This window comes from Mchenga conophoros, linkage group LG9, assembly GCF_057382185.1.
Source record: "Mchenga conophoros isolate Kocher_MC1m ecotype Shallow Benthic linkage group LG9, M_conophoros_male_GT1.1, whole genome shotgun sequence".
Classification (NCBI taxonomy): domain Eukaryota; kingdom Metazoa; phylum Chordata; class Actinopteri; order Cichliformes; family Cichlidae; genus Mchenga; species Mchenga conophoros.
In genome coordinates this window covers 20,627,023-20,641,508 of record NC_140534.1, presented here as the reverse complement: position 1 = coordinate 20,641,508, position 14,486 = coordinate 20,627,023, and the positions used below count along the sequence as shown (strand labels likewise).

Below are 14,486 nucleotides of genomic sequence, written 5' to 3'. Positions count from 1 at the left end.
ATGGCAGCTGTATGAATTTCCTTGACTTACGGTCAGGCTTATGAGGTGAGACCTAGTCCCTAATTCATGGCATCTATGTAGCTGGTGTAATCCACTATAAATTCAATATCCACATCCGTGAAAAGTTATGGTTCTCAAATAGATTGACATAATATAAATGACATAACTCTATGAAACATTTGCACTTATAAGCAAACAAACATATTGCCTGAGGCCTCAAGTATATCACATTGATTCTTGTATAAAAACATTTAACTGCAAAAGTGATTGGATTGAGAAATATTTTGATACATACCCGCCCCCCTTTTCATCTCTCTCTCTCTCTCTCAACAGACTTAACATCTATAATTATTGTGAACAGAAAAAACAAGTAGAACAACACTGTGGGTTCCCTTTTATTCTTAAAATTTTATGTACAAGTGTCAACTGATTTTTTTTTTTCAATGTACATTCAATATAAAGTTTATATACGTAATATTACATTGAACATTTCACAAATTGCACTAGTCTTTCACATAGATTGGTAATCAGAGTCAATGTCATTCGTCATGTCAGCAGAAGCTCATTTCAGGTGGTTATTATTCACTCATAAATATTCTAGTGCTTTTTGCATTCTGGGGGAGAGTTACTTTAAAAAATATGAGGCAGAAAAGGGTAGCCTTCAAAGAGAGAGCAGAATGAAGTATGAATAAGATCAGAGGAAAAAAAGGCTGGATATTATGAGAGCTCTGTGTCATCTTTGACAGAAGAGGACTGAAGCTGACCTGATCAAAGCAGACCAGAGGTCAGCAGAAGTCTAAGGGGTTAAAGTGGCATTTTCTTTTGGAGAAATAGGCCAGAGAAATCATACACATCCATTTCTTCATGTCCCGTGATTTTTTTTTTCTTTTCCACATGAGAATGCGTTAATATAGACAAGTAAACAAAATGTTTATTTCAGTGGTGGATAGGTCCTGTGCGCTTGTTCGTCACAAATGAGGCCTCAGAGATGTAAGGTTAAGGTAGCCAATCAGAATATGCCAAAGAGAAAAAAAAATTAACAAAAAAGAAGCCTCAGTCTTCCCATGACTGTCTAATGGAAAAAAAAATCAAGAGTAAAAAATATATTCATACAAAAAGTAAACTCTTCTCTGTCATTAGAAGAAATAAGAAAAGTAGAACAGAAACTAAACAAATGTGGTCATCCATTAAAACAAAGCATTTCTGAAGACTTGAGTGTCATTTGTAAGGGGCAAAGCAGAGTGACGCTGCAGGAGGTGTCGCAGAGGTTTTGGTGACAGTCAATGACGGCCCGCTCTCTCACTCGTCTTTTTTTCAGTTGTTTTGTTTTCCTCTCAACATCCCCTTCATGTGGGGAGCTGAACAGTCCCTCTCTGAGCTGCGGCCGTGAAGCTGCACTCTGGGTGCCTGAGCCTTTCAGTGTGCGTGTCCTTCAGCCTTGGTCTCCAGTGTCATTGTCCACAGGGGGTGGGACGTTGGGCATTACTGTGGTGCCCGTTCCTGCTGTAAGGTAACCTGCTACTCCTGGACCTACAATGACAGCAAGGCAGAAGAGACAGTTCAGATGTAAATTACAAGGATAGATGCAGGGCTAATGGGGAGCTAGAATGATGTACTACACACTAAGACACCAAGCATGGATGGGATGATCGCTACACTGGCTACAATGTTTTCCATGGGCTTAATTTAGTTCGACTACTGTGTAAACAACTAATGGATAATTTTCTAGAAAATCTGATTCTATTTTCTATGTTTTTCACTTGTAACTCTACATTTCAGCCTTTTAAAATGTGCTGGCTACATATTGCATACATAACACAAGCTGGCTGTTTTCCAATACACTGTTGAGGATCCAGAACGGGTGTTAAGAGGTAATGAATTATTTTCAGTGTGAGTAAGATGAAATGGGTGGGAATGGAGAATGGCATGTGCAGCCAGGATGGAGGTAAAGAGGAATGACGGTAGGAGCCAGGACGGTCTACCTGCATCAGAGCAAAAGAGAGGAGGGCTGTGAGGGCCCAGTTCAGGAGTCTAGAGCCCACCTCGCAGTGGGCTGCTGGCGGCCAGGAGAGAAGGAGTGGAAACCCCTGAGGAGGAAATGTGGAGGAAAAAAGAGGAAGGGAAGGGCCAGGAAGTTATAGGACAGCTGGGTTTAAGCATAAGTGAGGAGTCAGCCATAAGGTGTTTTGCCTTTTTAGGGTAAAGCAAAGCATTAAGATTCATCATCAGCTCAGAGAAAGATGCAGAAGACTTACCTTTTAAAGCACTTTATATTTTAACAGTTTAGCTTGTTATTCAGGTTAATCACTCTTCTAATATGCAAAAAAGAAAACTTTACCTGTCAGGTAACCTGCAGTCTGAGACTCTGAGATGAAAAGATCGTGTTTCTGGTCTTTGAAGGCACTCCATACTGAAGACTTTGCAAGAATTTCATTCACCTATGGAAAAAAAACAAGCAAGAGTTCAAATATTTGATTGTTAAATAAACAATCATACCAATCATTCGATGACTTTAATAATTCGATCATACCTGCTCTCCATACTGTAGACTACGAGTCATGGACTTCAGAGCTTTAACTATCTGGGCCTTAGTAGCTGAAGGGTTTTCTAACGTCTCCAGGCCGATTCCTTCCAGTAATTTCAAGAGGTATGGAACCAGCTCCACCCTCAGAGCCTGTTAAGTTGTTATAGAAAGTTCCATTAAGGACACATGAAACATAGTGAGGGATAATAACAGCAAGGGTGACAGTGCACCTGGGCAACTAGGTCTGTCTGCTCCTTCTGGAACATGCGGTTGAGAGCTTCACAAGCCAATCCAGCCATGTCCGCCCGAACCTTCATCCCTGTCATCAGAGGGCCAATAGTCTCCAGAGAAGCCATGGACCGTACACACAGCTACACGAAACAAAGCATATCTTAGTTGATGTGGGTGAGGTGTCACTTTTACATAAAACATTTAAACTGGCTTAAGATGGTTCTGATTTTTTGTAGTCTTGCATTAAAATTAGTTTCTTACCTCATTATCTGAAAGTACATGGATGAGGCGGATGGAGCTCTTGGGCACGGCATTGTTCTTGTGGTTGAGTGCCGCCAAGATCCGAGGCAGGTGGCCCAAAGGAGGGACCTGGTCGGCCAGCTGGCACTGTGTGCTGAACAGGCAAACTGCCGCCGTGGTAACCGTCTCCAGGGCCTCACCCTGCAGAAGATAACAGAATAAGACAGAAAAAGTCTAACTTCTGCATTCACTAGAAATTTGTACTGTTGTTTCTCAGTTAGGAAGCTCACATTGGGATTGTTCTTCTCCAGGAGCTCAGTCAGGGTTTCCAGAAGTGACACCAGGAACTCTCGAGGCTTGCGTAGCACCCACCCAGGCTGAGCAATAAAGATGCGCAAGAAGACTCCACCAACTTCAAGCTCGCCCTGTCCGGCTCCATAAGCCACTGTGAAGTCTTCTGGCAACTGAGCACACAGATTAGGAGTTTAGTTTCACATTCATAGTTCCTACAGATACACCAACTTAAAATAATGACTTTTCATACTTACTTTCCAGTTCACATCAGGATTATCTTTCTGCTGTTTAAAGTGCCTGGAAAAGATTTAAAGTGATTTAGTACAAGACATAAAACATCCTATTAGAGTGTCTAACTATTCTTTATCTGGTTAAAACAGTGTTTGTCACACACTCAAGCATCATCTCCCGGACAGTAGTAGACACTTTCTCCCTTGAGCTGTCATTCCAGATGAGCTCAGGGTTTTCGTGCGTTCCCTCAAATATGTGAACTGCTGCCTCAGCATTGTCCCGCATGGCATCCATGAATACACCAGGGAGGAAACGCATCAGTGTTAGACGCACCTAAAAGAGAAAGCAGAATATGAAACAGCAAAAGTGAGTTGAAGATATGTTGCGACACATCATAAGGTAAAAGGGAGAGGAGAGTGATTAAGTCTTTTATTTATTTTTTTAACTCCAATCTGACCTTTGGCCCAACCAGCTTGTCTGAAGTCATCTTTGAGAAGAGCTCTGCAGTCTGTGTGCGAACCTGGGGGTGTGTGCAATTACAGAAGAGGTCCAGCAAATAGATCAGAGCACCTGCAGGACATAAAGATTAACAGAAACATCTGTGATTCAAAATTCAGATAAATGTAGCCAGCAATCACTAAAAAACAAACAACAACAAAAACAAACAAACAGTAGAACACGGACCTTTGGCCATTGCCTCTTTGACGATCTTCGTGTTAGACGTGAGTGCATAGAGGGTTTCCAGCACCATTTGCCTGCCTGAAGGACACAAAGGAGTATTTCAGTGTGTGAAGATGCATTACAGGGATAGGGAGAAGAGGAAAGACAAAGAGTATGACAGTCAGTTGTGTTTTCTCACTGGAAGGAAGTGAGTGCAGCAGCACCAGAAGGTTGGACAACACTAGAGATTCAGCGATGTTGCTCACACACTCTTGATTTGATGTCACTGTATTCACAACCTGCAGAAGACACCAATATGATAACAATCCAGGGATTCACAGTAAGTACATGTAAGGACCCAAGACCTGTTGATCTCTACCTCCAAAACCAGCTGTTGCACTCTACCAGCTCCATGAACCCGCAACAAGGAGAAGAGCAGCTTGAAGTGACCGATGCACTCCGACTCTGATCCTGTAATTACACCAAGAGAAATACTTAGAAAGAAGCTCCAAACTCACAGCACTTAAATAAACATAACGTCAGTCAGTCTGGAAGCTCACCAGGGTTGTTCTTGATGACATTACGGAGGGCCTCTAAAGCCATTTCAGCAAAGCGAAGCCTTTCAGCGTGCTGCTGGGACTCTACCTTGTTACTCTGACTCATGGCCAGCAGAGTGTTGAGGTACTGAGCCTGGGAGCCAACATAGTCCAGCAGACTGGCTGCAAATGCTTTTGGGTACTGAAGACAGAGATTGTAAAACAAGTTACTTATGGATTACTAAAAGTCCAAACCTGAATTTGGTCCTAATTGTCTAATACTTTCTTCTCCTCACCTCCAGTGGAAAAGATGGCTGTTCATTGTAGACTCGGACAAAAATCTCACCCACTATGAGCTCCTTGCTGTGATCACTGAACACAAACTCAGCACCAAAGCTTTTATCATTTTCTCCCTGCCAAGAAACCAGAGAAGTTGCGTGATTCACTCCAGTTTTGGATCATTTATCGTGAAAGGCAGTCTGAAAGCACTTGTAAGTCATTCCTACTCTTTTGATGTTTCCCTCCTGCTGAATCTCTAGGAACTCCAGCAGCTCGGCTCGTGTCCCATTGTTCCAGATCAAGTAGGGATTCTCCGAGTTACTGTTCAGCAACTTCAAGACCTGAACGCAAAAAAGAGAAGTTTGCTTTGAGCACAGCATTTGGCCTCTGCTCACTGATGCTTAGCAACGTCCATTAATGTCTACTTAGCAACATATTCAACTGACCTCAGCGGGAGATGTCGTGCCCAGCTTCCTTGAGATGTATGGAGTCAGCATGGCTGCTAAGCTCTTTCGGATAGTGGGGTTCTCTGGAGGCGTACCCTCTATGCCATTGGTCTCTGAAACAGGGTTGTTTCCATCAGGGCTTTGTGGCGTTGGTGTGTAGCCTGCCAGACGGCTCAGGGCTATGAGGCTGAGTTTGGCCAAGTTGTTAGCGACCTCCTGCTGGTTTGTGTCCTGACTAGCCTGCACGCCACTCTCCTCTAGAGTGTAGTCGTAGTTGAACAGATAGACCAGCAGGTGCCAAAGCACACCAGCGTGGTACAGATGGGTCTGTAGGAAGAAATCCACCGCAAAGGAGCTGACGCACTGAACCGCCAGGGCTGCAGTCTTTGAGAGACTCTGAGAGGAAGCGAGGAAAATTGGAAATTGCTATTTTTAGTTCAAACTGCTGAAAAGAAAAAGAAGAATAAAGCACACACAGAAGATGCAAGACTGACCTTTCCATAGTACAAGATGTGACAGAGGTCTCGGATGATATTGGGCATTTCGATGATTTTTTCCCTGCATTCCTCAAACTGAGCTGCTACACTGTAGCACTTACAGATGTGCCCACACACCTGTGGTACGATTGGCATTTAGAAAGCGTGATAAAATGACAAGATCAAAATGTGCACATACAGAAATGTGACTGCAAGGAAAGGGAAATCATGTGTTTTGTCATCACCTGTACAGCCATGTCATCAGGCTTGCTGGACGCAGTTAATACAGCGACACACCGAGACAGAGCCTCCAACAATATCTGAATAAAAACAAGCACAATTTCATTATTCACATACCACAGCTTCTCCACATGCCCCAGCATACTTACACATAACCACATGAAGTACATTTTTTATTTCCCTTAAACTGCCTGATATTTCACAGCTTTTTAAGACGTTTAATACCTCAATGCCGTTGTCCCGTCGCAGTTCCTCTGCATTAAGAGCCGAGCAGTTTACAGTGTGGAAGGCGAGTTCAGCAGCAGCCGGGAGAAGAGGGGACGTTTTTGAGAAAAGCTGATTATCTTCCGTCTCCATTGTGATTGTTTTGATGAGCATGGGATAACCAGCATATTTGTAAGGCTCCAGTTCTGAGGAAGTAGTGAAAGAATCAGCAGCATTAGCTGAAAGACTGCAGCTGAAGGAACTCTCACTCTCTCTTCTTGCATACTGCGAGGCTATGTTTTACAGGAGATAGAATAAACAGCAATAAAAACAAACCTTGTTTATGCCGGTTGAACAGGATGCTCTGGGCTTTGAGGATGAGAATGATGTTTTCTGGGTCGGGGCCATCCACGATTCGCGCAGTCTTTGTGCAGAGGAACTCATAGGCTTTGTTAACTTTTTCAAACATATCCTAAAACACATTAAAAAAAAGTTGCTGAAATCAAATTCATAATTACTTTTAACCTAAGCAAAGTCATTTTTGTAGAGCTGGTGATGACTGTACGCACTCTGCCCTCTGGGTTTTTGTCAGGATGGTACTTCTGTGCCAGCCTGAAGTAGGCTTTCCTGATTTTACTCTCTTCGTGCCTAAAGACAAAAAGCCAAAAAAAGAGGGTGCATTTAATGACAGCAACTCAAAGCATTCTCTATATATCTATACATCTCTCTATATACCTGTATCTATCTATATATAGACATCTATGATTATAGTAAAAAATGTAATGCATGTTGCCTGCTACTTTGAAAACAACAACACTCACTGCCCCTGTCCTTTGGGGAGGTTGAGGACTTCAAAGGCATCGTCCACAGACATTGAAGGAGGTTTCTTCTCCACTTCCCTCTTCCAGGCTTCAAGAGTGTCTTTAAGCAGCTTCACCTGAAGGGACAATCAAATCATGATACTTTTAAAAACCAAACATTTTAAACACAAAAAAGAAAAAGTAGAAAATTTTCAATATTGACGTACGGCATCTCGGATAGGCCAGTCAGGGAAGCGGGTGCTGTCACACAAATGTCTGAGGTAGTAGATGTTGCAGAAGAGCTCATTGTCCAGCTGAGGGAAGCTAATGACTGGGATGGGACAGTACTGGTAAAGGGCCCGCGTGTTGCTCTGCAGCCTGGGGCTAAAGTCAGCAACATGGGCCGCTATCTTCTCTATCATCATCCGCCTGAAACAGAATTCAAAAAGAAACTTTTAAAACTCTCAGAAATTAGACAATGTCTATTGTTGCTGCAGTTATCTGTACATGATCTTTAAGTAAGCTAGTTACGCAAGACAGAGACTACTTCTGACCTCATCTCGCTGCTCCAAATTGCCTCAGGCGTGTCAAATTCTCCCAGAAAAATCTCAGAGAATCGCTCGGCCTCGTAGTTCTCCAGATAACACACCATGGCTTCAGGCAACACAGGTCCCAGAACACTACGCTGCACAATGTCCTGACCCTTAGACTGTAAAGACAGCGCAACAGGTCAATGCCATTTTCAAAAGGATCTAAGATTCAAAGGATATCATCTATTGTAAAATATAAGGAACTTCACCTCCTCTGATTTGAATGCTTGTTTCAGATGAGTGTACTTCAGGAATCTGAAGACATCAGACAAAAATCACAGACATCAGTATCAACACTACATACATACACAAAACTGTTATAAAACTCCTTTCTAGAAAAGATTTTGCCAGCTGACTGCGCCGTGCTTTCACCTTGCCACAGGAAGCACGTTGGAGCCTGTGTACATCATGATGAAGAAGAAGACACCAGTCAAATAGAGACGCTGCAGGTTGGGGTTGTCCTGCATCACCAGGTACAGAACATTGGCCACCTTTTCCACCAGAATGGGGTCAAAGGTTAGGAGCAGCTGCAGAGGACAAAGACAAGCATTTTATTCAGTTCAGTGATGAGTATCATCTGGTCATGTGACACAACTTCAAGACGAATTGTGCAACTACCTGGACAATGTGTGGGAGACAGGCATTGTCAGCAATCATCCTTTTGATCTTAGGTAAAGGACGGATAATGGCATTGTCTTGGTCCCTGAGTAAAGAAAAACAATTAATAAATCCTACTGTATATAATACATAAAATAAAGTTGTAAAAGAGGACAGGTGGTTTATTTGGCGCTCACACAACCATAGAGACAATTTCAATGGGTCCCACCTGCTGGGATAGTACGAGCACATCGTGATGAGCATGTTAAGGATGAGGGTTGCCAGGTCAGACTCATTCATCACTGCCTGCCCTGTAGCCAGGAGGCACCACTTCAATTGAGGAATGGCCTGCAGGGGGCGCCATCCGTCCATCCCCTGAGCCCAGCAGCGTGTCTTTGCTGTCAGCACACCTGTACTCCAAAACTCCTGCATCTGAAAAAGATAAATAAAACACAATGGTGAGCAGAAATAGAAGCTGAAAACTAAGCAACTCAAAACAAAGACAAAACCACACAGAAATAAATGTAGACAACTGCATGAGATCAACAAAAATGAACAAAATGTTGCACTGCAGTAACTGAGGTAATGCACTAATGTTATATTCAATTAAATTTATTTAATAATTGTACTTTGTTTTATTGATTTAACACAAATGATAAAAACTGATGGGATGTTTTTCAGTTCACTGAGTACTGTGGCATTTTCTTCTCTGTATAAAATGACTTTACAAATAAAATTGAAGTAAAATTCTAATGTTATATTTTTTAATTACAAACCTCCTCAAAGCTGAAAGGTCCTCTTCTCTCCTTGTCTGCATTACCAAAGTACCACTCCTTCTCGCTTTCCCTCTTCATATCTGGTGCTGCCTCCAACACGTTGCTCTGTGGAAATTGAAGACATCCTTTGAAACTGCGCAAACATTAGTTACGCAAGAGTCAATGCCATTTTAATTCATCTGAAAACATCTGGCTGTGCGGTTGAGCTCATCAAACAAATTAGAAAAATGCTACAGCCCTTTTTTAACAAGTGTTGACCTCTGGGGCTGAAGAAGCTGACGTTAAAGTGCTAAAATGCCATTCTCTCTGTAGGCGACTTGTAGATGGTTCAAAAATGGAGTCAATCCCAATTGTCGTTTTTACAAAGCCTTTTCACAGCCTGCTACAAAAATATTTGTCCTCTATGGATACTCTCCTCCTTCATAACAACTCTAAGGGAATAATGGAGTTAGGGGCACTACTGCTTTCATTGACTGGTGTCACAAAGCCTTCTGGAGACAATCCCTCTGTGCTAGGCTTAACTTCTGCTAACTCAAGTCTGTGAACTAAACCTCGACCCTGTGCACTTGCTTTTTTGACCATTTCATTGAAACTATAAGAAATAAGGTAGCTTCTTATGTGGCACAGCCAGTCTGTTACTGAGCACGTATAATCATGTATGTGCATGAGCGCATCACACCCATACATTTAGACAAGCAGCTTGATAATCATGCTCGACAGTGGTAACTCGTCCAACTTCTTTTTTAAATATGGTTATTTCTGGCACAAAAAAAGACTACTGTCGCATCTAAAGTCAGAATCTAAAAACAAAACGAAGTACAAACAGAAACCAATTAGCCTCTTTCTTTTTTCTTTTTACCTGTAGCGGCACGGTAGCTCTGCTGGTGTGCAGATGTGCCAAAGTGAGCAGGTCCACCAAAATACGAACTCCATTTGAGTCCATGACATCCTTCACGTTTTTCTATAGAAGAAAGGGGAATTAATGCACAGAAAAAACAAAACGATGGGTTAAATTAGCATGCAACGCAAAGAGACTAATTGTATAGCTTACCTTGTGGAGAATGAGCTTGTAGAGGAAGAGTATGAGTCTGTCTCTTTCCAGTCTGTCTGTACACTTTAATGACAAACGTGTGTTAGATTTCAGGAGTAATTAAACAACACAAAAGCAGAGTGAAATGAGTTTGCCAGCATTTACCCGGTCCAGCATCCCCACGATGTATTTTGTGTCAGTGAAGGGGCCAATCTCTTCATAGCACTTGCCGTAGACTATTGCGAGTGCCTGCAGGCACAGGCACTTCATTGTAACTTTGGGTGTAAGCAAAAAGCGGTGGTAGAGTTCGTTGAAGAACTCGTATCTGAAAACACAACGAAGGGGAAGCATGACTCCTCTTTATAGATTTGGGAGGGAATAATGACATGGGCGTAGCTCGCTTGGAGGTTAAAAATCTTACGATCTCTTGATAGCACTCGATTCTTCGTTTTCGTCCTCCTCAAGCAGCAGTCGCAAGTAATAATCCCCAATTTTTATCTCATCTGAAAGGCACTCATATTTCACCTGTAACAAAAAGATGACACATAGGAGCACGGATTTGAATAATGACATGTTTATCTGCATACCACTGGAATAAGACTGGATTACAATTTTCTGGTTTTACCTTACAATCTACAGTTTTCTTTTGATTTAAATATTATACAAGTTTACTATAAAATGATTTTCTAAAGTAAATGACAGCCCAGAGACTGAACCGTACTAGTAATTGAGCACAAACCTCAAACTCCTGATGGTTCCAGGAGATAACTGTGGCACTGCCCAGCTCGCGGTCCACGCCAAAGGAACGCATCTCCCCCTCCAGGGCATCGCGAAGTTCCTCCCTTGTTTTAAAGTTCCAGATGAGGTTGGATCGCGCATGGTCAAGCTGGAATCTTAATGAAAAAACAGGACCGAGACGCTTGATCATGTCCTTTTAAAAATGTAAGTGGATCATACCAACAAGCCAAGCTTTATGATGCCTACATACATCCTAACAACGGTTTAACGTTTCCATATATAAACTTACTTGCTCATCACTTCAAAGATGACAGCTGGCCACTAATAAGCATTCTAAGCTCTGGTTGTGTAACCGATATTTCACTCAACAGTGAAAATTCTGCCCACTTCACATGGTTAGTGGTTATTTCTCCACATTACTGCTTGTTACTTCCTGTGTGGGTGCCCCTTTATTGTGCAGTATTGGCACAATAAAGTACAGCAAAAGAAGGTCCCATACTCACATCTGATTGCAATTTTGGGTTACCATAGTTAGAAATTTCTACCTGTAGTAGAAGAGCTCCCAGTTTGCTTCAATCTTTATCCTCTGCCTCCTCTTTCTCAGGATGACAGGTTTTTGGTTTGGATTCTGAAATTAAATCACAAAGGGACATCTTTGTAAGGTATTCCACATTATTCACAGACTTCAGTGTTTGCTCTGTCACATCACGGCACACAGAGTGGTAAAGACAGCGACAACATGAGCAACATTTTAGACAGAAAAGAATAATAAAGTGAAATTCAATGAATGGATAATAACATGTTGGGGTGGTTTTTTTTAGAATGGAGGAAGTCAGATATTAGAAAAATTAAACACAAATATTAAAAACAAAACAAAACAATGAACCGTACAAACACAGAATAAAACAAACACAAAAAACCAAGGTGGGATCCCAAAGTTGGGTGTGTTCAGGAGAACCAGGTCTGTGGCATGTTTACGCTCTACATACCTATGTGAAGCTAATTTATGGTTTCAAAATTATGAACACAGTTCTCATGCATTTGATGAGTGCCTTTTCACAGCACTACCGCCAACTCCGAGTTTCAGAATGCAAAACATTGTAGTTTAGGTGCTAGAAAGGATAACAACAATTTTTCTGAAATTTCATCAAGGATATTAAAAAACACTGCTGCATGGGATATTTGTAAAGGTCTTATTGTTTAAGGCTGTGTGTGGTCATTATTTATTGATAACTAAATATGCAGGTAAGCATATATATAGCTACAAGCATACTTATAGCTGCAAAGATCCAGTTCAGCCTGTGCTCCACCCTGAACATGCCCTCTGTTGTCAAAAGGAGAAGAAAAGACATGACGTGCTCTTTCATCACACTTTTTTCCTGGGTTCTATTTTAAGACTCCTGGAAATCCCTTTTGGATGTCAAGATGCGACTGCCCGACTAAATAACACGAAACCAAACAAAAACACGCCTGATGGGTCTCGTGAAGATGAAAAATGGTTTAATCGAGAGAAAGAACATGGAGAGAATGGAAAAAGGATCCCATTGGTCAGTCCTACTTACCAGGTTATTTCTGTCCTGCTGCAAATTTTGACAGCAGAGAAACCACACAAGACAAGGGGAGGGAGGAGTGGAGACACACAGAGAGATTATTGTTCCTCAGATCAAACAGATGAATTGCAGCTAAAGGGTCACAAGATCACGATGCTACTAATATACAAAGTGAGAGTCATAAAAGTTACAACTAAATCTGTGATTTAATAGATGACTTTACACAAGATTTCTGTAGTACTGCATGACTAATTTTGTAATTATACTCATTTGAAAAACAGTAACAAATCCAAAAATAAAAAGGTGGCCGTGATTCACAGAGAAAGCAAACCAATCATTGTACTTCTCTGTTCAGTAAATCTGGGGTGATTATCATGCAGCCAGAGAAACAGAAAGAGAAGAAACGTAACTTCATTTTATTTTTAAGGGAGTCTTGATTTAGGGTGCACAAGGAGCAGGCAATACCTGATATAGCTTGGTGGCTGTCACCACCAATCTTGACCCACCCAAATATTTTTTGGGTGTACAAAAACAAAACAAAACACCTATTTGTGTTCAGACTGAAACACCACGCATCCAAACAGAGGTTTTCCTTAAGAGTAAGCGGTAACCCTTCGCATTCTGCACCTCGCCATACAAAGAGTTAAGCAAAATTTTCTCCATACCTAAATAAAAGATTTATGGCAAACACATATGAAAGGAGCACAAGCAGTGTATAGAGCATATAACTGAGGCACATATTTTTCAAAGAAAGGTCAAATGTGATTGCAGCAAAGCTCTAACTGCCATACATGCAAAATACCAGCAGCACGTGGAAAGTCTGCCATTGAGTTTGTCTTTGGATTCTGCAGCACTATTCAGCATCAGCACGAGAATAGAAAAAGATGAAAGTTAAAGCAACCTGAGCAGAACACACTTGCAGCAGCAGCTCTTTTGATAGCTCAGAGGTTAAACAGCCATGAAGTCTTTTTACAAATTAAAAGATATCATTCTCACCTCCTTCTGGGCTATGCCCATTTTATCTCTCCAGTGCATCAGCACGAGATCAGCTTTCTCCTTGGCAAACTTCTCCACTTCTTTGGCTGCTTTTCCTGCTATCCGCTGCCATTCAGGCACCTTGTTTCGATTCAGCTGGTCCTGTGGGAAACAAAGATATAAAAACAATTACAGATGGCAAACATTTTATTTTTTACTGACTCCATTACATTAAGGTGCATGTCTGTCCACATACCGTAGCGATTTTCAAGTTGTCACGGACGTGCATTCTGTCCACATCTTTCTCTGGGACAGGGTCAGGACTGTCCAGGTATGCCAACAGGCCTGTTGGCTACAAGCATAGAGATGAACAAGCCGAAATGAAATAAATTAAGACTTTAAACAAGCTACCTCAGCTGCCAGCAAAAAGTACAGGCTATTACCATCATCACACTAAAAGCTTCTGGCATGAGTATTGGAACGGCATCAATTTTTTTTTTCTTCTAAGAGTCTGAAATCGGCTTACCAGTATCCTCTTGAGAAGGTTTATTGCTACAGGGTTCTCTGCTGTCCACAGTCCCACCAAGTGACGACTGAGTTGCCTGAGAAACATCATTTATTGGCAGATATTTATCACCAGTAACAAGTAAAATTCTGTCCTATGATGCTTATCTGCATAGATTTTTACTGAAATACAAATACAGTAGAGGAAAAACCTGCAGCAGCAAAAAGATAAGAAAAAAACGACATTACTATGTGTCAGTGTTCATGTTTACTGAGATCAGACCTGTTGGTAAGCATCCGCTGGTCTGCACTAATGGTGAACAGAGATGTGTGCAGATGTCTCGGCAGCGCCCCTTCACTCAAGGCCAGCTCCTGCATCTTGGTGGCTATTTCCTTGTCTCCCTCCTGAATGTAAATAAAGCTTAGTTGGTTATTATCATAAATCCTGAGGTGCAACACATCCAGACGTCACTGTATAGCACCTACAAAAAGACTTACCTCAATAATAGCTTTCATCACCAGACCTGCTCCCTTCACTATAGCCATAGAAGGATGCTAAAGAAAC

At 41.7% G+C, this 14,486-nt stretch overlaps 1 protein-coding gene across 4 annotated transcripts in view; it reads right to left on the bottom strand.

Annotated features, from left to right (window-relative positions):
• Positions 1 to 377: 377 nt before the first annotated feature.
• dnajc13 (dnaJ homolog subfamily C member 13) overlaps positions 378 to 14,486 on the bottom strand; it is a 31,491-nt gene continuing 17,382 nt past the window's right edge. For 2 of the 4 annotated variants that reach the window (XM_085286861.1, XM_085286864.1), the window contains 41 exons: positions 14,420 to 14,476; positions 14,205 to 14,326; positions 13,944 to 14,019; positions 13,674 to 13,769; positions 13,439 to 13,579; positions 12,455 to 12,472; positions 11,438 to 11,520; positions 10,894 to 11,047; positions 10,576 to 10,679; positions 10,320 to 10,479; positions 10,176 to 10,238; positions 9,984 to 10,085; positions 9,125 to 9,229; positions 8,578 to 8,780; positions 8,370 to 8,454; positions 8,124 to 8,278; positions 7,961 to 8,006; positions 7,716 to 7,870; positions 7,389 to 7,590; positions 7,183 to 7,298; positions 6,931 to 7,009; positions 6,698 to 6,833; positions 6,383 to 6,567; positions 6,163 to 6,237; positions 5,936 to 6,055; positions 5,442 to 5,837; positions 5,223 to 5,336; positions 5,013 to 5,129; positions 4,741 to 4,918; positions 4,560 to 4,651; positions 4,380 to 4,479; positions 4,205 to 4,279; positions 3,978 to 4,090; positions 3,684 to 3,853; positions 3,544 to 3,586; positions 3,286 to 3,459; positions 3,017 to 3,196; positions 2,755 to 2,895; positions 2,531 to 2,674; positions 2,339 to 2,438; positions 378 to 1,530 (listed from right to left, as the gene is read on the bottom strand). In XM_085286861.1, the coding sequence (XP_085142987.1) occupies positions 1,433 to 1,530; positions 2,339 to 2,438; positions 2,531 to 2,674; positions 2,755 to 2,895; positions 3,017 to 3,196; positions 3,286 to 3,459; positions 3,544 to 3,586; positions 3,684 to 3,853; positions 3,978 to 4,090; positions 4,205 to 4,279; positions 4,380 to 4,479; positions 4,560 to 4,651; positions 4,741 to 4,918; positions 5,013 to 5,129; positions 5,223 to 5,336; positions 5,442 to 5,837; positions 5,936 to 6,055; positions 6,163 to 6,237; positions 6,383 to 6,567; positions 6,698 to 6,833; positions 6,931 to 7,009; positions 7,183 to 7,298; positions 7,389 to 7,590; positions 7,716 to 7,870; positions 7,961 to 8,006; positions 8,124 to 8,278; positions 8,370 to 8,454; positions 8,578 to 8,780; positions 9,125 to 9,229; positions 9,984 to 10,085; positions 10,176 to 10,238; positions 10,320 to 10,479; positions 10,576 to 10,679; positions 10,894 to 11,047; positions 11,438 to 11,520; positions 12,455 to 12,472; positions 13,439 to 13,579; positions 13,674 to 13,769; positions 13,944 to 14,019; positions 14,205 to 14,326; positions 14,420 to 14,476 (5,073 nt within the window). In that variant the 3' untranslated portion in view covers positions 378 to 1,432. Of the gene's footprint in view, positions 1,531 to 1,982; positions 2,088 to 2,338; positions 2,439 to 2,530; positions 2,675 to 2,754; positions 2,896 to 3,016; positions 3,197 to 3,285; positions 3,460 to 3,543; positions 3,587 to 3,683; positions 3,854 to 3,977; positions 4,091 to 4,204; positions 4,280 to 4,379; positions 4,480 to 4,559; positions 4,652 to 4,740; positions 4,919 to 5,012; positions 5,130 to 5,222; positions 5,337 to 5,441; positions 5,838 to 5,935; positions 6,056 to 6,162; positions 6,238 to 6,382; positions 6,568 to 6,697; positions 6,834 to 6,930; positions 7,010 to 7,182; positions 7,299 to 7,388; positions 7,591 to 7,715; positions 7,871 to 7,960; positions 8,007 to 8,123; positions 8,279 to 8,369; positions 8,455 to 8,577; positions 8,781 to 9,124; positions 9,230 to 9,983; positions 10,086 to 10,175; positions 10,239 to 10,319; positions 10,480 to 10,575; positions 10,680 to 10,893; positions 11,048 to 11,437; positions 11,521 to 12,454; positions 12,473 to 13,438; positions 13,580 to 13,673; positions 13,770 to 13,943; positions 14,020 to 14,204; positions 14,327 to 14,419; positions 14,477 to 14,486 lie in introns of all 4 variants that reach the window. The other 2 variants (XM_085286865.1, XM_085286863.1) reach the window with 2 other exon arrangements.